This window comes from Apteryx rowi, unplaced genomic scaffold (assembly GCF_003343035.1).
Source record: "Apteryx rowi isolate R43461 unplaced genomic scaffold, aptRow1 scaffold_192, whole genome shotgun sequence".
Classification (NCBI taxonomy): domain Eukaryota; kingdom Metazoa; phylum Chordata; class Aves; order Apterygiformes; family Apterygidae; genus Apteryx; species Apteryx rowi.
The window spans coordinates 363,153-387,679 of NW_020448219.1; the positions used below are offsets into that span (position 1 = coordinate 363,153).

Consider the following 24,527-nt stretch of genomic DNA (forward strand, 5'->3'; position numbering starts at 1 on the left):
TGGACGCGATCCTGTGCAACGTGCTCTAGGTGACCCTGCTTGAGCAGGGGGGTTGGACTAGACGATCTCCAGAGGTCCCTTCCAACCTCAACCATTCTGTGATTAAGAAGTGTAAGATAACATTAAAAATAACATGAACAATCCCAACTGTTGGTGAGGAGATTCAAAAATAAGAAATGAACAAAGTCCTTCTTTGGGCAAAGGTCAGAAGAGTAGCCTGATTTCAAACAGCCAAAACMCAAGTTTTACTGAATGCCCTTCTCTCGGGAGAATCTAGACCCAGGATCCTAAATGAAATGTCTGAAAACACGTTGGGCCTTTCAAAGGTCCATGCTGTAGCCTAATGCATGAGTGACCCAAATTTAGTTTAAATCTCTGCTGTAGGCTTTCTGTGTGACCTTGGCAAGTAATGAATGTTCATTTTTTTGATTACTAYGATGATGGGGACCAGTGATATCACTTGTTATGTCTTTGTCTTGCTTGTTCTTTAGGCTTCCTAATTTCTGTCCAAGATTTTACCCTCCCTACTTTGCTTCTCTCTCTTTTCTTCACCTGAGGTCATTGCCCATTGATTTGGGGTACTTACCTGACTAGAAAAACTTGTATACCTTGTCATTTAATCTTTTGTTTCTTTTTTTTTTCTCATTTATTCTTAATATACTGCCTCTCTTATGCTTAAATCCTTAAGGTTTTTAAATTTCTTAGATTCTTCTTTAGGTAACTATCCTGCTGATTGTCTAACTGGAAGTAGTGACTCAGCTCCAATTCTAGCTTTGTTCAATTTTTGTGTGTTATTTTGTATTGCAAGGAGAGTAACTGTTTCTCTTCTGTGTTCTGGGACAGGTAAGTCCAGTTGCTCACTATATCAGGAAACCATGTCCCTTAGCTTGTCCTGAGGTAAAGCAGTTTGCATGCAAATATTTGAATTCACCCATAATTACACCTTTGTTGATGTAAAAAGTTCCCCATTTGAGCTCTTCAAGCATTGCATACTTGGTATTTCCCTCAGTAGTATATCTGTTAATTTTGTGAACTTGCATTTATATCAATTCAGATTCTACTGTCTGCTTTTGGGGTTAGTTGTGGGCAGAGAAATCCATTTGTCACGATGTGCTCCCATGTCCTGATGCTGTAGGATTTGTGAGGAGAAGTCAGCCAACTCTGGGCATGGCAGTTGCCCTCACCTGTGTATGAAGCAGGGACCAAGGCCCCACAGGGGCTGCTGTTGCTTTGCAGAGGCTGGCCTGGGCAGAAAGTTTTCACCCAGGCAATTGTTGGAGCCATCCTCAGTCAAAGGTGTATTTTTGTGACGTGCCACTGTGATGTGGCATAAGTTCATGCAGAGTGGCAGAGCAAAGCTTTCTTATGGGCAGACAAAACAGTGTAAAGGGACAGAACAATATTAAGTCATGACTAATTTTGGTGATTTAGATCTCTTCCTTTATGCAGACCCCAGGCTCTGGAAGGACCTCTTACTCCAGGTTTAAGAGTTCCATCAAGAAGAAGCTGACAGCTAGGACTCTGGTGGCGAGTAGCCCTATTGTCACAAGATGGCAGCAGCTGCACATGAGAAGCAGTGCAGAGGAGCTGCACGGGGCCTCTCAGATGACAGATCTTAGTGCCTCTGGGATGCCTCAGCTCATCAATGCACCTGGGAGGACTCCAGGTCAGTCAGAATGCAAAGGAAGTTTCATAATAGAGGATGGGGTCATGCAGGGGCTCCTGAAATGACCAGGAGAGGGGATTCACTGAAAGGTGCAGAATGGTGTTCTCACCTGTCCCAGTGGAGCTTTGGCTATYGTTGTGTGCAGCAGCAGCAGTCTGTACAGACAATTGCAGAGAGAGTGAGCTCAGAGCCAGCTTCCTCTCAGTAGGATTACACTGCTGACATGAGAGGAAAGCCAGGCCCAAGGTTCCTGTTATCAGTGCACAGACAGTCTAGGACAGACACAGCAGGTCATACAGAGAGTTGCTATCTGGGAAGGTGAAAGAAAAGAGGCCAAAGTTCTGTCCCTAACCAAGTAATTCCTTCTGCAGAGCAACTTCTATGCCTCAAAGATGGGGGCTGTATTGAACTGGATTCAAGTTGCACTGGGCTATAACAATGTACAGGGTGGGTTACTGCATCTCCATATCTGGAATAGCTGACAATAGCTGATAAGATGGTAGGAGAGTTCATGCAAGCCTTTCTTTTTCCCTTCCCTCTGCTTTCCCTTTCTCCTACACACAGCTACCCTAGACAAGGCCATGTCTGCATGCCTGGATGTGATGTAGTGTACAGAGAGAATTCGGGGAAAACACAAGGCTATTTCTGTGCTCTTGTGTACACGCAGATGGGAGTTACAGGAGCAACAGGTCTAGTGCTAGTTTTACACAGGTTATTAGGTTCAGCCCGTAAGCTGAATTCAGAGATGACCTACTAAAGGAGAAACTTGCCCTATCTTTTTGTCTCCCCTCCATTGCTTCAGGCTTCAGGTGTTGACAAAGGTCCTGTCTGCCAAGGGAGCTGTATTTAGAGGCTCTCCTTGAGGGCCATTCAGAGCACAGATCAAATTTTCAGTACTCTGATTTGGTCTGGAGAAGAACTGGCTCTGGAGGAGGCTGTTTCTCTCCATGAACAACAGAGGGAGCTGAGGAAGGATTAAAGTGAGCCTTTGAATTTACTGACTCCTAATTTCAGCAGTGCTGAGGGAAAATGAGGAAGGGTTTATGCACTGCATGTACATGGAGGAGCTTCCTGGAAGAGCTGTGGGACTAAGTAAGGCTCTCATTTCTTCATTAATGATGGAAATCTTTAGACGGCAAATAAAAGATGCTCTTTAGTATTCAGGATGCGTTCCTACCAGGCCATGGCTGCTGGGCACACTCGCAAAGTGCATTTCTATGCTGTTAAGCAGAATGTCACAGCAGTTCAACAGTGTAGTCATAACACATGCTTAGGTCTAGGAAATTCAAGTCCTAAAAAAAAAATGAATCCTTCCCTACTTAAGGTTCTGGAACAGCAAGTCCTACATTATCTGTCCAGTGGTGGTGAAAGCCTATATGGTTCTGGGATGCTGGGAAATCAGACATTGATTTCCTGTGGGGGTAGGATCCTGTGAAAGCAGTCAATAAATCTAAGTCTGGATCTGAGCTACAGAAGTAAATCTGGACTCTTTAGTTGCAGAGGGCATAGCTGATCTGACCTTTTTTTAGACATTCCTTTTAGGATGAGATGAATAGTGCTATAGAAATGCCAACTTCTCTCTGCTGACAATAAAGGGAAACCAGCATGACTAGCTCAAATTGTCATGGTTTATATTGTCCCACTTTTAGTATGTCAGATCTGCTTTTACTATGAAAATCAGTGTTACTGTGAAATCAGTGTTATTCTGAAAAGTACTTGACAATCATCCCTGTGTATTTTTAAAGGAACTATTTCATTAAAATTGTTTTTGCAGTGTCATCTCAGGTGCCTAACAAACTCTCTGTCAACAATACTGTTGTGACTCTAGCTAGCAGTCACAATGTAGCAGGCTTAGAAGGGAGAAATAGCAGCAGAGCTGAAATGGGAAAGAGACAGGTGAGTAATGCAATGTTCAGATGCACAGGTAGGATATTTGTTTTCCTGATGTGTTCTTACCTTATTTTTGGCCTGGAATCTGTTATGTACATGCTGCCTTATTAACACAGAGAACAGTAACAGGAGGAGGTCCCTTTAGGAAACATCTGCTAGAGAAATATCAGAAACAATTGCTTTGTCATTTATTTGGTTCAGCTTCTGTCCGCTTCCTCCAAGCTATCATCCTACAAACTAAAATTGAAACCAAGCTAATGAAGCCCTCAAGATCTATTTGTTACCTCTGAGGGAAAACGTATATTATGAAAAATATGCATGAAAAACATGAATGACTCAGTTTTCTACTTGCTTTAATAACTGCTATGTGTGAAGATCACTTCTGCCGTTGTGAGGGATGTAGCTGTTCATTTTCTCACGTAGACAGAATGAGATGCTAGGAACAATTTGCTAAAAAGTACCTTTCTGTGAATAAAATCTTTTATCATGACAATGAAAAGGAAAGATCAGATGGTAACTCTTAATGATTCGTGGCCATGGGTGGAAGAAGACATGGAATCTGCTTACCATACAAAACAAAAACTTCAGACCAGAGCTTGAGGTGTTAAAAACTTGGTCTGCAATAAGGGAGAGACAAATCCTGGTAACTGGACGGAAGGGTGCAGTCATTGCTGATCAACTAGCTAGGCATGCTGGCTTTGCTTTACCAATGGATCCTATAATGTTATACTGATTGGTGCATTTTGTGGACTAATACATCCATTGGATTTTAACTGCTTTCTAGATGAAATTAATGGTTTGAAATGTGTTCCTCGTGTTTAGGTACTGTTTTTTTATTATCATTGTACACTTTATCCCTTCATTTTGCTAACGGAAACTGACCTTTTTTTTTTCTCTCCAGGCTTTACCTTTTCCTTTTTAGTCATCTTAAATTTATGCACCAACCATCCACCTGTTTCTGTTCACTAACTTCTTGGAAATTGACTTTTGTGAAGTATAGTGATGCTTGTCTGTGTTAGTAAAAGTTATTACCACATCATGAAAATAAAAAACACCTCGCTCTTCTAATGGTATCTAACTGTGACTGTTCATATGTTAAGCTGTAAACTTTTAGTCAGTGACCACACTTTATCCTGACTTGTGCTGTCCTTTMCTCGATTGCACCAATTGCAAGGTCAGTACTGAAGTACTGATAGCCATTTTCATGTGGTTACTTTTCTGGTTATAACTGCTGAGTAGGGTTGCTTCACAGTTGCATACTTGGTGGCCTGGCTTATACTGGTTTATAGTATTCATTCATTAGTATTACTGAGAAGATTCAATGAGGATATCAAGCTCAACTTCTGAAAAAAGGTAGTATCAGGACAGCTGACCTAACGAGATTGTTGGGTGGTATCTTTTGATGCTTGTACTCCTGAAGGTCATTGGGTGTTACAAAAAGACCTTGCTTTTATGTCATTCTGGGAATCTTTGTCCTTGGTGTAATCACTTTCCTTTCTTAATAAGCAAAATATTCTGAAGAACCTTCTTTTCAACAACAGTGCTTTTTTTCTTCATTTTTTCCCCCCTGTGGTCTCATTGGTGAGTCTATGAATTTTAGAACTGTTAAAATACACAAGATGTATGTATTTAGTAATCTTAATCTACCCCACAGAAAAAGGAAATTAAACCTTTTTGTGAGGTGATAAGAACTTTCTATAAAGTAATTCTAAAACATTCTTCCCTCCTTAAATCAGTCTTAAAAGATGAGTAAATGTTATTGTCTTTACTTTATACATGAAAGACTCTTACATAGAAAGATGAGGTGACTTACCTAGAATTACACTGTGATTGACAAGCAGAAGTTGAGTTAGAAGTAAGGTATTTAGAGTCCTACACCAGGAACCACACAGCTTCTCTAAGTGTGATGTGGGTATCTTTGAGATGACATCATGGGATGACCAAAACCCAAGTCCTGCCTAAAACCATTTGGAATGGTTAGTCCTGCCTAAGCCATAAGGAAATCTATTAATCTTTTCAGATATAGTAATTAATGACTATTTAATTTGTCCTGCCTGGTAGCATAAAGGGGTGGGATGCATCGAAAATAAAACCTTCTCACATTCCAGTGAACATGTGTGGTCTCTTTGTGGGACAAAAGATTACTTCCCTATGTACACAGTAAGTTTTCCATAGAAATGTCTGCACTTACTTTAGAGGGATACAGATCCAAACAATCTCATTAGCTTTCTGCCAGGTTGTCTATATAAATCATGGAGAAAGAGCCTCTCAGAGCAGAAAGCCTGCTGTAGAACAGCTGAGATATGTAAAGGAGAAACACTTCTCTTAGTTATGTTTTTTGTGAGACATTTCTTCAAAACCCTGTTGTAATAATAAGAAGAGCAACACTGGGTTTGCCTGGAAAGACTAGATTTCACAGACTTTGGGAAGGAACATATTGTTAATCTTGAGTGGCTGTTGAAAACATCAACTGCATTTCCACCTGACTGAATAAAGAATTACAGACCAGACAGACAGTTTCTTGACCTCTTGACAAGTACACAGAAAGGCTGTCATCAGAACATTCAACTCAGTGAATAAACATTGTGAAGAAATGCATTATTATTAAGGATGGGTGAAAAGATTCATATCCCATGTGAGCTGATCTGAACCTTTGCCTGAATCTTGGCCAAAAGCCTAAGCTATTTTTTTTCTGAAGATGGGGAAAAAAAATTCCAGTAAGAAGTTAGATCTCCATTTTCTTATTTTTCTGCTGCTTCATCTGTTTCTTTGACACCCAAAGAAAGGATAATGTAATAAAAAATTATTATTTCTGAGATTTCCTGTGTGTGTATGTGTATATTTTTATATATACACACACAAAAAAAATTTATTTATTTATTTAGCACCAGGGGCTTCAGACTGCGGTACTGGTTTAAGGAATGGGCTCATGGAGTCCAGTGTCTGCTACTTTAGTTTGAAAGAGGACTCTGACATCCACCACAGTAGATCTCATACTGGAATCAATGATCCTGTGGTATATGTACCAGAAACCTGATYTTCCCTTCTAGAGCAAGTCTGAGACATCAGATTTATTGCCTGCACGTAGAAAACTTGGCATTGCATGCACAGTGAAATTAGTCCGAATGCCAATTTAAGAGAGGGTACTAATATTCAGCAGATGACTTGTTGTAGTATGTGCATACACACAGAGCCCTAGGACCTCCTCTGTTGTTACAATGGCCTTGTTTATAAAGCTTTTTTGAAGTTTGTGTGATCATTAGCAAATCAAAGTAGTGAATTCGTGTTTTATGAAAGGAAAGATGGTGGCTCTGGTTAGAGCATGTGATTTGAACACTGGTATTTCATATTTGTTACTGATCTCCCTGTCCAAGAAAAAAATTGTTGTGAAGTTTTTATGTAAAGGGCATTGAGGCCTTTGAGAATTATGTTATACATAGTACTTAAGTATGTTTTACTCACGCTGGTTTTTGCTTCAATTTATTGGCAGAAATGTCCTTCCCAGCTTCTGATGGTCCAGCAGGTTGGATATAGCATTGCAGAAAGCGGTGGCATGAAGGTCTGTGAAAATATTAGTTGCATTTCGAAAGGTAGGTTCCAGTATAGGAAATACCCCTGTGTACACTGAGCAAAAAGATACAGCAGGCTGCATCTACCCTGGAAAAGAAACCTGTTGCAGCAAGTGATACAGAAAAATACAAAGTGACTGAGCCACACTGCTTGAGGCTACTTCTCCTAGAGCTGCAACTACCTCTGAAGATGTAGCAGTACACCTTTTCCAGCGTAGCTAACTCCCAGCATTTCACCTCCTTTGGGCCCCATGGGACACCTTGGTGGCCCTAAAACATCATTATTAGTTCCCTTTTGGTTATTCAGTTTCAAATGCCTGAAATAATGCAGGGCTGTGCTGCAGATTGGACACAGGATATATGGCCTGTACTATTGGGTACATGAGGGTACAAGACATGCAGGGATAGTGTTGGATGAGTGGAGGGAGCCAAACCTGATCCAGTCTACCTGTAGGGAAAGGCTGCTGGAGCAAACTGTTTCTAGTACTGCCCCTAGTTTAATCCGGCAGGAAGCTGGTTTGCTCTAGAAGATAAGTTCTGGGAATGAACTAGCATGCAGGGAATATGAATGATCAGTGGATCAGGAACCAGGATTTGAGGAGCGAAACTGTGTAATAATATAGATATTCCCAGAGTTATTTGGGCATGAGACAGTTCATTAAATATCAGAACAGTCTGCTGTTGTGTGTTCTCTTTGGACAGACAATTTGTTTTGGTGGTTGGGTTATTTCTGCGTACCTTGGATTCTTGCCAGCCAGGGCTGATTCAGCCTCCTGTGGTTAGTGGGAGTTTGTCTGTGTGCATTGGTGGGGGGTTAGTTTCATACATGCCCGATAGAGCAGCTCTGTGTAATCTGGTTGATCAGCAGACCTGCTTTTAGAGTGCTGTGCTTGCAGACATGTCAGCTTCACGTCAGGAAAACCTCTTTTAGTTTCAGGTTGCTGGTGGGAAGATGTCACTCTATCATTGTTAATGTATTAATTTATTACTGTAGTTTTAAAGAACTGACTTTTGTTTCTGGTCCATAAATATAGAACCTTCTGGAACTATAGGGAAGAGGACCACTTAGTGGCACAGTTAGTTATGCAGGCCTGGACAGTTTCTAACTCAGGATTTGGGTGTGACTCTGTGGTGGTGTGTTTCCTATCAGGTCTTCAAACCTGCCCATGTAAAAACAGTGAGAAACTTCCTCCCCCCACCCTTTTTTGTACAAGCCCATTTTTGGTCATGCAAAAAAAATGAACATCTTCACCTTCACGGACCTTGTGGGCCTGCAGAAACAGATGCCTGTGAGCTTCTGAAGTCTGTGTGTATTGTTATAAATCTGTATCTCAAATAGGCACATCTCAAATGCTTGGTTTTGTGAAGGCAGACTTAAAGAAGAGAGGAGTCGGAGGCTTTCATGAGCTTTCTCTGGTTTTGTGTGTGTGACAAAAGTCTTTGAAGAAAAATAGGAAGGGGGTTTTGAAGACACAGACAAGAATTAGGCAACTAGTCCCAGTTTGCAAAGTGACTTACTCGTTGCCGTTTTGAGTCTTGCAGCCATTAAGTGTTAGGTGCCCAGCTCTGCAAGCAAAATTCACAAACCGGAACAAGATGTGCAAATTCCTTTAGCAGAAAAAAGGGATAAAGAAGCATGTTTGAAAGGGCTTGACAGTAGGCAGCATGATGAACAGGGTCACTCTTAAGTCAATAGGAAATACTACATTGAAAGCTGGGTCACTGTTCTCCAAAGAATTTAAAATTATAGAGCCTGAGACAGACCAGAATGAAGTCTGATTCTTGTATGGGTTGTATGGGAGAAGAGCAGTCCATGTTTTAGGCACTGAAGGTTAGCTGAATAAAATTTATTAGCAAAAATTTGAATAAGGACTAGCACTCAGGTGCCTCAGGGAAGAGCCCATCCTGTTAAACTAGACACAGGTTTTCTGTTCCTTATTCTCTCTTCAATGACAAAACTTTTTCATCTTAGCTTTGTAGGATCCTGGCTTCAATAGGCAGGGTGAACACCATCCTCTTGTGCTTACCTAAGCTAGGCCAGTCTGTACTGGTAATGAGGGCTTTCTTCTGGCCTGTTAGGTTGCAGACGAAAAGGGCCTTGGATTAAGATTTCTCATACTCTGGGTGAGGCAGCCAACAACCACTGCCACACTTATAATGTGGGTGATAGGATTGTTGTATTAAATATAATCTTTCATAATACACTATTTTGAGGTCTTTGGCAAGGGCTGCACAGTTTATGAAACTTAAGTGAGCTCAGAGGAGGTAGATACCTTTAGTGGGTGTGGAGGCAGCATTTTAGCATCTAAGTAAGTGATTTAGTGAAGACACAGACACCTGCAGACACTGAAGTGGTTACGTATGATTTCTGTGAATTGCTCTGTTCTTCCATTATTTTGTTTTGATTCAGTGTTGGTTTGTCTTTAAATAGAGAAGGTTAGTTATTCTGTTAAGTAAATCTGCCTCTGGAGCATTTGCTATTTCTTCTAAACGCTCCTCTCTGGAGATTTTTTCAAGAAGAAAGTCAAAACACAAAGGAAAGTGCAGAAATGTGCATCTGCTCTGCACATTACAGCAAGGTAATTTTTTACACACAAAAATCTAACATTAAAAAATTCTTGTTGATGATGATCTAGTTCTTTTTCTACAGTATTTAGTGGTCTTTGCAGCATTACGTAGAAAATGACCACAAAGGCTGACTCTTACGCTTGCTCTTACTGGTATTTTACTGATATTGCTTTTGTTTCTCACTTATGCGTTGTCACAAACTTAGCGTGCTGTGATCAAAGCGGGTGTGCTTTAAAAACCTTTTCCTGTGGTTAGGTATTTGTGGGGGAGACTTTTTGATGGGAAATTAAAAACAGAAAGCTAAAAAGTTGAACTGCTCTATGAGGGCGTTTTGAGGTGGGAGAGCATGTGTGACACGTTTTGCTACTAACAACTTCTGACAGAAATTCTAAGGAGAAAAAGATGAAACAGAACAGGTTATGCAGTGGGCTGTGATATAATTCAAACAAAATATAGCAGACCTTGTTCTGTGTTCTAGCTGACTGAATCCATGGAGATACAAAACAGTTGGAAAAAGGCACCTTTCATCTGCTTTAGTGTCTTGTGTTTTGGGCCTACCCAGGATAAATTAGACTCTTCTGGCCTCTTTTAGACCATGGACAGACAAAAGTAGTGAGAGTGTGAAAGGCTTAGGCTTATGATGATTTGCATTACTGAATTATGTGCTTTGAATCTTCAAACACAGAATGCCGAAGGGGGACACAGAGTGAGTTTAGAGCTGTTAACACCATGAAGCTTTTCATACCATTGGAGCCAGAAGTGAGGCTTCATGTGTCTGGCTTGCGCAATGATTACTGTAAGTTGTTATTTACTTCTATGCAGAGCTTATTGCAGAGGTTGGGAATTTTCATGTGTTTCAAGAAAGATGGCCAGAGTATGTCCCTGTCAGATCAAATGGAAACCCTGCAGGACTTGCACGTGATGTCATTTTTCTTATAAGTTTGCACCTTTGAAAACTGTCTGTCCCAGGATGTAATGATGATTGCTCAAACCCAGTAATCTGTAATACTTAACTCTCATGCAGTTTTGTTCATCTGTGGATCTCAGTACAACTTTCAAAACAAGCCAGTATGCTTACCCCTGCTTAATTAAGTTAAGGACATATCAGCTATTACGCTTGGATACTTAGCACCTGTCAACATAGTGGCACCTTTATTGAACAGTTTGAAATCTGTTGTTTTGGGACACACCAGTGACATTGTTTACAATTTAGATGGTGGATACCTTCTGAACTAAATTCTCACCTATGTGTTTGGTGGTTGTCGGACAAAAATTAAACATGCACAAGTTATGCATGAACACACATGGGGCTCCACTCTGCAGCAGCAAATACAGGTTTTAACACTTTGTAAGTTCTAACAACCCTGTATATGCAAGTGTTAGAAGTTGCCCCTGTGGGTTATGCAAGATGTCTTTGCAGGTGTTCATTAGATGTATATCTATGAACAGGACAGGATAAAGGTTTGTTTATATGCAGGTTGAGGCTGGACTCTTACCTGGATGATTTACACCAACTGTGCATCAGGTGTGCCCCAAGAATAACAGCATTAGCAGAAGTCTATGGAAATGCTTTTTTAGTGTTTATTTCTGGTTACAACAACTGGGGCCATAGTCAAACAGCTGACATTCAGTTGTTCTTCAGAGTGACTTTAGCTACCAAAGCATGATGTCAGACCTTGTCCTGTGGTAGTATCATCTGTGCTTCAGGGGTTGTGCAGAATGATGTTTAAGCTGCCTTAAATGGACAGCTGAGGGATTTCCCTTGACATGGGGAAACGTCCTTGGTATTAAAGGTTGTATACCAACTCCTTCAGGCCTGCCTGACATAGCAGGCTGCTCTGAGGTTAATCAGTCTGTGTAGTGTTACATCTTGCCAGGATCTGTAAGTGCAATGCACCCAGCATCAGGAGCAGTGGAAACAGTGTTTTCCRCACACTTTTGCTGCACAGTGCTCTACTGGTGAGGAGCAGAGTTTCCCTAATTTAATTCTTTTCTGTTATTTTCTTCTATCACCTGCAGGGTAAATGTTACCATTAGTCTGAGGATGTAGGAGAGATTTTAGCATATAGAGTCATTCCTATGTATAACTGCATTTGTGTATTAATAACACGAGTTACTTTGGAACAAGGATGTTCTTGGAACTTCTGCTATACAAACTTACCAGTTTGTGGAGGTTGCCTTGGTAGACACCTTGGTTTGTTAGAGGTACTCTCCTTCATTTGGTGTCCTCATTGAATAACAGCTAGCAGTAATCTCGTACCAGTAGTCTCTTGAAGTTATCACATAGTTTAAAAAACAAAAAAATAAAAAAAAMCCCCTGAAGTCCTCTCCCCTCCCTCCCCCACCAAAACAAGCACCTCTTCCCTCATCACATTACCTACAACTTTACTGCAATAATTTTTAATAGCTTTGTTCTAGATCTAAACATACTGGACTGGAACCATGAAAATCTCATYGCTATTGCACTAGGACCTGCAGCACACATCTGGAATGGAAGAACACTCCAAGGCATTGAAAGCATTGATTTGAATTCCACTTCCAAATACATTTCCTCTTTGGCTTGGATAAAAGAGGGAACTTGTCTTGCAATTGGCACCAGCGATGGAGAAGTGCAAGTACTAGATAATTTGCTTTTTCGGTCTTTTTCCATTTTTATCTAAAGGGGCCACAAGATGATTTGCATCATACTGATTTTTTTAAGGAAACAAACCAAAAAGATTGGGTAAAACACAAAAAACCCTCTGCTGGAGACAGATATATAGAACCTCCCTGTATCATGTGATACCTCCCTGAAATGCCTTAGTGCTCTCCAGTATTATTTATAGGTAAGGGTAGCTCTGAAACCACCTGAGAGGTAATGACTGAATTAATGATTCAACTGTTCAGGGTCAGTTAGAATTCTTTCCACCAGTAAGAGGAAACCCTTCGTGAAGTTATTTTGTCCAGCACGGGCTATTCTTTGTTGTAACTCTCTTGCTAAGATCACTGTTGTGACAGATGCCTTTAGAACTCGAGCCAAAATTTTCCTTATGGATTCACAGACCAGAATTTGACTTCAATCAGATTATACAAGCACCTGTATAATCCGATTATATAACCTGTATAATACAAGACAGCTGTAATAGGACAATCCTGTTATCCACAGATGATTTTAGTGACACGTTGACTGAGATGCTAGATAATATGGGGAGCTACCTGATGCAGTCTTGAGTCAGCAGTCTGAAGGTACTCAGACCAATGATTTCAAGTGTGGATTTCCAAATACTGGCACTTAAATAGCTTTAAACTCAGATATGTACATTGCCTTTAATTCCTACTGATTTCAGCGTCAGTGGTAGGGACCAAAATTTGGAAATATTCCTTCATGTCTTAGTTGTGAAATGAGTTGTGAAATCTTGAGGCCACCTGTATACCAAATCAGAACTGAGTGGTGGCTTACCTGCAAAAAAGTTAACAAAAAAATCTCTCTTTTCTTTTTGTTGTTAAATTTGTGGGGGTTTTGTTTGTTTGTTTTTGGTTTGGTTTGTCAGCTGTGGGACGTTGAAACGAAAAAGAGGTTGAGAAATATGTTTGGTCACCTGTCTGTAGTTGGAGCTCTGAGCTGGAATCATTATATTCTAAGCAGGTGAGTGGTACAACATACTAACAAAAAGAGTCCTGCTGTTTTTACTTAGACAAAAGTCCCAATCATTTTAGCTGTTTTCTCTGGCTTTGCTTAAAGGTGCTTTGTCCTGTCTCTCTACTTACCTGCCTTCTCAGAAATCATATGTAGATTTACTGCATGGCAGGAAGGCAGCCAAAGATAATTGGACCTCCTCTTTAGCCCCTCTTTCTTATTCACCTTCCAGAAGGCTGTCACCACTTGCAGAATTTCACTAGAATGTGGAGACTGTGGTTCTGGTTTTGTGCAAAGCCTGAGCTCTAAATGGTGTTGCCTCCAGTGGATCTGGACTCCAAAAAAGTACCAGGTGGAGAATGGCGTGGAGCTCAGGCTGTCCCTCCATTGATAAGAAGGCTGCATCTATCCTTTAAGGTGCACAGTGAGGTGCAGCTGCTATAGAGTTGCTCACCTCTCCAGCTGTGTAGCTATGAGGGAAGGCCAATTCATTGTTTCCTACAGCCTGAGACCTATTTTGAGTGAGGATTAAAGTGATTGGCCTTTGGTCTGCTGAGGGTGAGACTTTATACTAGCTTGTGAACATTTTGTATTTAGGGATTACTTCAATATGGAGCCTCAGATGAGAATGATTAAACATACTTTCTCTTTTTTTTTCTTCTTGCATTTGCTGGTTCATATCTTTGTTCCAGACTTGAAGGGCTGAAGGGAGGCTGCTGTATGATGGATACTTCTACTGTTTTAAAGTCATGTGATAATCTTCTGTTTTGTTTAAACTCAGTAATAATAGCAAAGGTTGACTGATTTGAACTTCATTGTTAAATTCAAAATGAAACTAATGTCACTGGACAGGCACACTGCTTTAGAGAGGTAGTTTTGTTTTGATTTCACAGTAAGAGTCTGTGGCTTTTGATTGTATTGGGTCTGGGTGGAGTGAGGTACAAGGATACCAACTGAACAATCAGTTAATAAAATGCTGTGACCTTTGGAGTAGGTATTCTGAGTGAGTTAAGTTACAAGGGTGAGGCTTGAACATCCTATTAATGCCAAGTGGCATAACCTTATTACAGTATGCATTAGTTTCACTTTGTATTTCAGCTTGGCCAAATGAATGCAAATAGAAGAAACTTTAAAATTGCAAATCTCTTTGAATAAGAATTGATAATGAAATTCAGCATGAGCCTGTGAATCATGGTTACTGTTGATAGATTATGTTGAGATAACACTTATAAAATATGGTAGGTTTGACAACTGTCCAGTCATTCTAAAATTATGAGAGTCTAAATATTTATATAAGCAGAAAGAAAGACATGGAGTTAATATTCTTTGTCACTAAAATAAGAGATCCTTTCTTATACCAAACTTCACTATGGACAATTGACTTTTTGGGATTATACTGACTTTACTAATGCTTGTGGTCAAAATAGTCCAACAACACATCCTCATGAAACTCTCAATGTATTTCAGTACCATAAATTAACCTGTCATGAAGTTTTATGGGGTTTTATTTGTCTTTAGCAAAATGGATGTCATCTGTGTCAAAAGCAAATAATTCTGATTTCTTATTATGGCAAGCAAAAAATTTCCATTAGGAAAAAGAATCCAAATAGGATTCTGAGCAGCTCAGTTTCTTCCCACTCTTACCACTAGAACAACCAAAAATCTCAGCATGGTCAACACTGGCAATTCAATTCTGTTTCTGTTGGTTAGATTTCTCTGCTTATCATATTATAGGAAAAGTCTATATGAATCTGCAGGAGGCAAGTGATGACATCTTTGCATATTCCAATGTATCTTTATAGATGTTTTCCGTAAAGATGTCCTTAATATTCACTGGCAGACTGGTTGGTTGGATTCTTTCATGCTTTTGTGAACTTCATTGGTTTCAAGAGCTTGGCAAGTCTGTACAATACAAGCACAACAGGATGACACTGCTTGTAGTCAGTCAGTTTTGTGTGTGCATTTTTGGAGCTTCTAAATAGCTCAGCTTGTATCTGAAGATTTTTTAGAGCTAGTATAGGAGAATCTCCAATCATTATTGCTTTAAATAAATATATTGCAGTAATGGGAGAGATATGGTTTTCAGATGTCCAGAAAATTGATGATAATCTTAAGTTCTCAATGTCATCAGAATGGATGGAAGTGTGAATTTCCATTGGGAAGCTCTTTTATTTTGTCATAGATTTAATGTAGGAAGTATTCTTAGAAAGACAGGAAAAGATTTATGTGCTGTAAGGTATTTTCAATATTTTTAACTCAGCTCTTCTATTGATGTGTAAAATCCAGGAGCTAAGCTGTAATAGTAGCTGTGCTTCCAAGCAGAATATTTCTTGCTTCCTTTGGTAGACTGATGATACTGGCTGTAGTAACCATACATAAATGGAGAGTGCAACCTCTCGGACCCACAGTTCAGGCTCTGTATAGTGAGTGAAGAAGGAGTGGTCCCTCAGGAGAGGCAGAACCATGGATCCATTTCCAAACAGGCAATTAGTGTGACTAAGTCAAACTGTGACAAGTAGAGGTGATTGCAAATTCTTCTTCAGCCTGAAAGTGGAAAGTAGGAAGGGAAAGGGAGGAAGGACAGAACCAAAGAAGACACTGTTACTCACTAATAAGCCCTTCTCAGAGCAATGCAATTATACACTGCCTCTTCTTTGGGAGTAGAGTCACATGTGGCCTTGGCAAAACTCATGTTGCAAAACAGTACTTTTGTTAAAGAACATGAAAAAGTTTACGTTAAATGGCTAACGGTTAAACAAGGTGCAAATCAGCATCATACATTGCAATATATCTTCAGGGAAATGAAAACTGTAATGGAAAACAGCTTTTCTGGCTGGCCTGTACTGAGCAGCTGCTTGGCTCCTTTCCATCGTCAGCCACTTCTACAGTCTGGGTGCACTTTTGACACTCTGGCTCGTCTTGCCTCTTACTTCAATAGCGTTGTTCTGCACGCATGTTCCCCTCTGTGGTTTGCTTCTGAAACCACTGAAGAAACATCAGTGTGACAATGTAGCTTGTTATCTTTGACATCAAATCCATGCTGTCTTTTCTCATCTACAGTGGTTCAAGATTAGGATCTATTCATCACCACGATGTTCGGGTTGCTCAGCACCATGTTGGGACTCTTTGCCAAAACAAGCAAAGCATTTGCAGCCTGAAATGGTCACTAACCAACCAGTTGCTGGCAAGTGGGTCTAGTGATGGAATATTGAATATCTGGCCTAGTGACCCTGGTGTGAAAGTGCAGTCACAGCCACTGAAAACCATGCCTCATTCCTCAGCAGTCAAGGTATGTGGAGAAGGAATAATTGCTCTTCTGTATCTCTTCTCATGAAATCATCTTGCTGATGTAGACAGTCATGAAATTTTTCTGATTATCTCAGTGATTCCTATTAGTTTCTTCTCCCCTTACTGTGTTGCAGTTAATTTTAAGACCCGTTCTTCTCATGCAGTATTCCCAGTCACAGGTAAGTTTGCTAATGCTTTGACTGATTTAAGAGTTTTTCCTGGATTAGTAGGCCTTTGTAAATATAATACCAAACAGAAATAAAATTTACAGCCTCCTCCTTGCTTTCTGTCTTGCACAGAGAACTTCAGTGGCACAATACCTACAAGTGAAAAACCAAGATCTTTTAATTATTGAAGTTGACTTTTGGAAAATTCTCTCTGCTAAAATAATTTAAGTATAAAATTTCTTTTGCTCTCCGCTCCATACTTTCATTTCATGATATAATAGCTGGTAGCAAAGGATCTGAAGTACGAAACTGGAAATGGGACAGCTTAGATTCCTCATCTTCGTAAGGTCCCAGTCTGTATGGGAGATAGGATAGATATCAACAATGAGAGACAGGGGAATCTAGCATTTATAAGCTGTTTATCCTCCCCAAAAGCCTGAGACTGGACTGAAACACTTATGTTAAAGGGTCAGAGAAAGCTGTTGGAATAGGTGGAATTCGTTTCTCATTAGCTTTCCTTCAGGGTAGAGTCTGGGCCTCAGGCATATCCTGGAAGTATCTCAGAAGAAACCAGGCCTGTAGTAAGTCCTGTAAGTCACATCGCATGGGGTTCCCCGATGGCTTGGTTTAGGCAGTAAGTCGGATTGTAATCAAATGGTCTCTTCTGGCACTGAAGTGTGAATCTGTGACCCATGAAGTGTAAGAAGGGAAGCTGGAGTTTTACAGACTTACGTGAAGACAGTGAAGCAATGTGAAGAGGAAATCTGAAGCAGCATTTGAAGTTTTGGGATCCTGTGTGTGTGTGTGTGTGTGTGTGTGTGTGTGTGTGTGTGTGTGTTTACTGTGGTGAATAAAAGAAAAAGGTGCATTCTGGGTGCTTGCTGCAGTTCATTTCTCCAACCTGGCTTTTAAGCAAAATCTATTTCCCTCTTTTCCAGTCAATGTTCAGTCTTTCTGGCATCTGTTTTCTTTAGGCTATGAACTGGTGTCCTTGGCAGTCCAAAATCCTTGCTACAGGAGGTGGAATGAAAGATGGGATTTTGCGTGTCTGGGACATAAATCATGAGAAAATCATCCAAAGTGCAGCTACAGATTCTCAGGTGAAATGATGAAATGTCTGCATATTTAGGCTATGGTTGTCTTGTATAGCTGTGTTACTTTGGCAAACTCCCACTGACTTTGAGGGCAGTTCTGTAGACAGAGGAACAGCAGGATTTTCTCTGGAGAAGCGTTTGTGCTACATTCGGCACTGCAGTGTGTGATTGGACTCAGAAGCAGTTTGTTGTTTCTCACTGACCACTTCTGTCTCAAGTGACTGAAGAGGAGGTAGTCCCACAGCCAGACGCTTTTCATCATCTTTTCCCTATTGGCAGTGATGGTTTTGGCCAAAACTCAAACGAGGAGAGAATGTTGTGGAGGAGGCAAAATTCCCAGAGTGCTGGGGTGGGGAGAGGTGTAAGAGTCAGAGGGCAAACATCAGTCTCTGGAGTTTGAACGTTTGGAGACAGAGGATCGGAATCTCAGCTGAAGTAAAGCAGCATAACTATTGTTGATTCTCCTGGATCTATGCCAACTTACTCAGCTGAGGATCTGTCTGAGGGGCTTTAGTTTTATACTGGTAGGCTATGATCATGTTTAGCTAGGACGATGATGCAGCTATACTTTGAAGTATTGTCAGAAATGAGATGAGCCTTCTAAATAAGTAAATATTCTGCTGGGGCTATTTCTCCGTAGCTTGTTTAAGCATTGCATATAACATTGCAAATTTCAAATCTACTGAATGGTGTTTGTAGACCCTTTCTGAGAACTAAAGCAAATTTTTAAATTGCAATAGATTTGTTCCTTGCTCTGGTTACCCAAAACCAGTGAACTGATGACTGGACAAGGCCTTCCTAGACATCAGATGATAATATGGAAGTATCCTATGCTTATCAATTCATCAGAACTCTACGGCAAGTATTTCAGTTAATAGTTTTAACTGTTTCAGTTAACTGTCTTTCTGCCTAATCAATATGATTTTGCAAATACATACTTTATGCATTTAAGTAAAATAAAGTTAAAAGAGCATTACCCAGACATCCTGTCTCTGCCTGCATGCATGCATTCACACAGTCCTGATGCATGGGATTGGAAATGTCAACTTTTTAAGCTTTTTATAAGCTGCCTTTGTAAAATGCCTTGGTTTTGATGATGGAATTCTCTCCTATCATTTCTAAGGCCATACCAGGTGCAGGATGTGGAGTCCCACCTCTCCCTAAGCCTTACTAGAGCTGGACCGAGTGTGCTAATGTCAAGTTGCTTCCATATATTCTAAGCTGATTGCCTCCTAGATGGCACAACCTAGATGTGGGTCTTTAGCATTGCAGCTCATCAGGCAAGGATACCAGACCAGCTTCCAAAAGAAGTTTGAAATAAATCTCCATATGTTATTTAGAGCTGTCTAGGTTTTAATGAATGATTTTGTCTGAAGTATTGTAAAGCAACTTCCTTCCCTTGTACTGTACTGATACCTAGAGCAAGTGAAGTTTCCTTGCAGCTCTGAGTATCAGTCCATGGTGCTAGACTGTATATCAAAATCATTCTTTGCTATTGATCCTTCTTGTAGCTAGTACTTGCTGTCACTCCCATCCATTGAATTTCATTTGTTTCAGTCTTAATGGAAGAGGTCCAACAGAAACATCTGAATTTAAAGGAAAACACATTATTTGAGCACTGGCTGCATTTTTGCAGGTTTGGGAAGTTTTTCACACTCACCGACAAGATTATACCAAAGAAGCTTTTGATTTTTCCACTTAACAGACATAGATGATATTTACAAATACTTTTTGCACCCCATTGATGCATTTGAAGGCACTGATTAAATTTCTGATATATGCTGTGTTCTGGGATGCTGTTCTGGGAACCAGGGACTTGGCTTCAACACTAACCTGTAAGGGGAAGGCATAGAAAACTCAATACGAAGATGGAAGAGAGGGCATGTGGATTACACATTATCCTTGTATAAGGCTGCTTCTCTATGCTGCTTTTCTTTCCTTATCCCTACTCATTTATGTATAACCCTAAAGGTAGCTTTCTCTGAGCAATGATCTGGAAGGTGATGGGAGGGAAATAACTCAGTGCATCTGCAGTGCTAGAAATGTAAAATCTACATTCAGTCTTTACTACTGTAGCTACTTAACTACTCAGGTTTCTCAAATCTGTATAAATCTTGAGCGCACAATTTACAATGAAAAGATTTGCTTTTACTTTTGAGAATAATGTGTAGTGCAAAACATTTACCATTTAAGTCAAATGCATTAGTAATGTGAAGCTGGAGGGTTACTTATCATCCTGTTTCCTATTCAGTTTACACATCTGCAAGAAAAACTCTTTTTCCTGAACAAGAAGTTCAGATAATTACTACATAGATATTTCTACTTATGGAGACTCTTACAACATCCAAGGAATTGTATGTTGGAGAAAATTGTCAATGTATCAAAATATGCTTGGAAAAAATACCGTGATAATTTCAAGGTGGCTCTAAATCAGTCTCAGATACCACATGATGCTGCACCAGAAGAAATTAATTGTCATTATTGCATTTCATTATTGGATCCTGCTGCAAATTGCTGAAGACCTCAGCTAACAACTCAGCACTATCAGCTATTGTTGGATACTTTAGTAACTGATGTTGCCTACTAGTGAACCTGTTCAGAATAGAACAGCTGGAAGATAACTTTTTAAAGCATGAAGTCCATCTTTGGGATAGGAACTTCTGATAGAGCTATGAGAGTAAATTGCTAGATAATTAATTTTGAATTTAAATTTCCTCCCCTCAGAAAAGTTGTTTTAGGTCAAGGAAAGCACATAAGCAAACATTTAGTTGTTTTGAAAAGTACCTAAGTGTAATCTTGAAATCATGAAATAAAACTCCAGTCTTCTCCACTCAGAAAACATGGAAATGAATAATTTCTACTATTCTGATTTCTCCCCAACCCTCCCTCACTTATTTGTGTCTGAAACTATTAATCAAATTTCAATTAGTGTTGTGAACAGTTTTGGATGCCTTGAAAGACTGCATCTCTGACTCTTGCTTCAAAGTCATCGCAGACACTGAAAGGAGATGGTGTTAAGAATTCTGTGCAATGTGAACTCATGGTCATCAATATTGACAAAATGGTGTACCCTTCAATAACTTGAGAAGGAGCAAAGCTTGAAAAATAATCTTTGCTGAAAATAGTTTAGTGGTAGGGTCAAAATTCTAGTGTCAAAGTCTAGGTGCGAGGTGTGTTACTTGGCACCAGGACAGAAGATACTTGCTTTTATCATTATGGGTCCAAAGAGCTATTCTAGCAGCTTCACAAAGGTAGGGCAGACTATCCATCTGCAGCATTGCTATGGATCCTCATCAGGCACCACTGTGATAAATACCACAGTCTTGGAGGGCCTCACAGTTCCTCACATGCTTATTCTCACAACATTCTTTTGAGCTAGAGAAGTGCTGCTATCCCCATTGTGTTCATAGGGAACTGAAGCACAGAGGATGGGAGGACATAGGTGACCTGCATCAGAGTTGGTTGTCTATGACATCCTTCAGACCTTCATACTTTCTTTCAGGGTATGGTTCATCTGGTCTATTTTGGATGAGATACACTATGTCTCAGAAGTTCCTATTTTGCCTTTGGATGACTAACTCAGCTATATGATTAAGCCAGTAACTCCACCCACCCAGAGAAGCTAATGGCCGGTAATTTATGGTAAAAGGCCTCCTGATTTCTCTTGCCCCAGGTGCCTAAAAAGCTCATGGTGTGACCTTGTGCAAGATCACACAGGAGGTCTATGGCAGAGCAGTAAAGTAAGCATAGATCTCAGTGGTCTCTGTTTAATATCAAATTCTTTTTTGGCCATCAGTTCAGAGCCAGTTGTTTATACTGAAGAAGATACTTGCATAACCAGGTTAATGAGTTTTTGTGCTGCTGGACTGGGGGAGCTTCTGGCTTTCAATGTCTAGCTGCCAAAGTTTACTATGACTATGGACAAACTCAATATACAATTCAAATAAGTTATTCAGTGGGATCATTATTAAAAGGTCTCCTTAATAGTAGTAACTCTGCAGTTGGAGACACTATCTTATAGTTGTTGGATGAGCAGCAAACTGTCTGCAAAGCATGTGCAGCCAGATGCGAATGCTCAGTGGTGAGACACATTACCAAACGCAGATGAGATTCATATGGTAAATGCAGTGGAGAATTGAGAGTTCAGGTTTAGTGTTCTCCTTGGACAGAAACATCTTCTCAGTGAGGTACAGTCCTTGCAGTTAAAGCCTGGTCCTTAATATGAAAAAAAAAAAAGCCTTCAATTCCTTCTTAATGTGAAAATACTCTAGATAAGGCAAGATTCAGTGAAAAAACATGTCTTATGCAGCACATTTAGCTACTACATTGGAAGTAGAACAAGCCATACCATGGGTGGGGAATGGTGACAGCACACCTGCATTCTCATTGTAAAATATGCATATAAAATACTCAAAGATGCATCACAATTTTATTTTGCAGGTCACAAAGGGAGAGTGCTGCATGTAGCCCTGAGCCCAGATGACAGCAGGCTCTTTTCTGTGGCGGCTGATGGGACGGCTTGTGTGTGGAAATGCCACGAGTCTGGGGAGAGCAGACACACCAGCAAGACTTTTTCTAATGGTTATCTGAGCTCATTCTTGTGACTTCTTTTCCTTGAAAGCAAGTGACTAAGTGCATTTGGCCCATTCAATAATTAGGAATATATATGTTCCTTCCAAGTGAAACATGGCAAAAAATAGCATCATGTTTTCAGGAGAAAGCAATTTTCCCCATCAGTCCATAATCATGTAGAATGCTAGTAGCTTGTCTCACTCACGGTAGAGGAAACGTACCGTAACTCTGAAGAATAATATAACATTTATTTTCATTAAGCTAGCAAGCATGGGTAGAATCCACCCTATGTCAAGTGCCAGCATAAAGTCTTAGGTCCTGCTTTTAGCTATGGTTTTTGTAAGTAGTTTTACATCATCTTAGCATCTCCACTGGGAAACACACATGCTCCTCATGTAAGTAACCTTGAATCATTCAAGGGCTAGGACCAGCAGAGACCAGCCCAGGGGACCGGATCATTCTATACATCACATAGATCATAGTGCAAAAGAGAATCTGTCTAAATATTTCTTGAGACCCAGCCTAAATACATAACTCTAACTAAAGATAAATAATTTCTTGGGAATTTTTTATTGTCTTCATAGCAGCAATGAGAACTGGGTTTATTAGAAAACTGTCTTGTACTGTATTTTGAATTGTTTCCTTAAACTCACTTATCGTGTGTGATAGATACTTGAAAATATAAATACATGTGTAGTAATTCTGTTACTGCGTGTAATTATGTAATCAACTGGTTAATAAGCCTGATAAGCAGAGTCAAAGAGGCATTCTTTGGGTCAAACACAACAGTTAGTTCATTTATCCTATATGGGTACCAGTTTAATTCTGGGTGTCAGCAAACCTGGCAGCTGGCACTCTTTATGAATTTTATTTAGTGCTCACAAGGGCCAAACCCCTTGGACTTCAATGGGAGTTTGTCTGAGTAAGACCTGTACGCTGTCAACAACTAAGTAAGGCTGTCGGGATTCATCTTCAGATGCTGTTCAGATGCAACTCAGTAGTGCTGTTCAAAGCATGCTCTATCCACAGACATCTTTGGAGCTTTGCTTTCACCATTGGAGGAGAGGCACTGGGTAAGGATTCAGTCTTGCATTTGTATATTAAAAGCCCTGTGAGCTCAGAAACTCATGTTGCTTGAATTTCTTTCTTTTTTCTGTTTGAAATGTATTTAGAATATTTCCTATAACTGACCTGGGGAAGTATGGGGGATTAGGGGAGTAGATCAGTGTCAGCCAGTGGAAAATTAAGTTATGATCAAATGCTTGAAAAGAGATAGGCAACATTAAGGGAGGCACAAGCATTTCTGGAAATGAATGTGAAAATGTGATGTCTTTGGCTCTCATCGTTTTTAAAACCTCATCTTCTGCTGTTCATAAATCAGGTGATCACTAACGTTAGGTCTGAAAGGCTGAGACCACTCATGTTTTCTCAGATTTCCCAAGTACCCAACAAGTTGTTAATTTACAGTAAATATGCTGCTAAGCTGCTAGTTTCTGTGGTCATTTCTTGTGGTCTTATGTAAAACAAGGTAGAAAAGATAGACACGACTATGAAGAAGCTGATATCTAAGAATGGAAAATAACTTCTACATACGTATACTCTAATAATAGCATGTTTGTTGCAACTGATTTTATCAAACATTTAGAATCTGACTTAAATATGCAAATAGTGTTTTAAATACTTTAGAAGTTTAAAAAAATGTTAATTTTTTTTCTCTTTCTAAAGGGAAAATAGTAATGGAATTCATATCTTTACTCATACAGATTTCTGTGGTTCTCCCTCAACTCTCCCTCTCTTTCCGTAGAAGTTACCTAAATGCTCAGTTTACCAAATACAGGAACAGATGTTTAATATGGAGTAGGATAGGGGAATGTCATGGGGAAAGAGCTAGTCAGTATGAAGCTAAGCATATTTTGCTTGATGTTTAGCTATCGAAATAAGAACACACATTTCTTTTGGACTGAGGAGTGCTGACTACTTACACCTAATTATGCTCATTCATTATTGAATGGTCAGGCTATATTGGCCCCCAAAGTATTCTAACACAGTACTTAAAGTGGGAGAAGTTGCTGATTTCAGTGGAACTAGACAAAAGCC

The 24,527-nt window shown here is 39.9% G+C and overlaps 1 protein-coding gene across 1 annotated transcript; it reads left to right on the forward strand.

The window, feature by feature from the left end:
- The first annotated feature begins 1,443 nt into the window (after positions 1-1,443).
- CDC20B (cell division cycle 20B) lies at positions 1,444-22,462 on the forward strand. The gene is made up of 12 exons (XM_026062706.1): positions 1,444-1,666; positions 3,441-3,562; positions 7,047-7,146; positions 10,379-10,489; positions 12,112-12,308; positions 13,224-13,318; positions 15,656-15,695; positions 15,746-15,792; positions 16,370-16,598; positions 17,739-17,864; positions 18,599-18,716; positions 22,299-22,462. Exons 1-12 carry the CDS (start codon positions 1,444-1,446, stop codon positions 22,460-22,462), a joined length of 1,572 nt encoding a protein of 523 aa, XP_025918491.1.
- Positions 22,463-24,527: the final 2,065 nt, after the last annotated feature.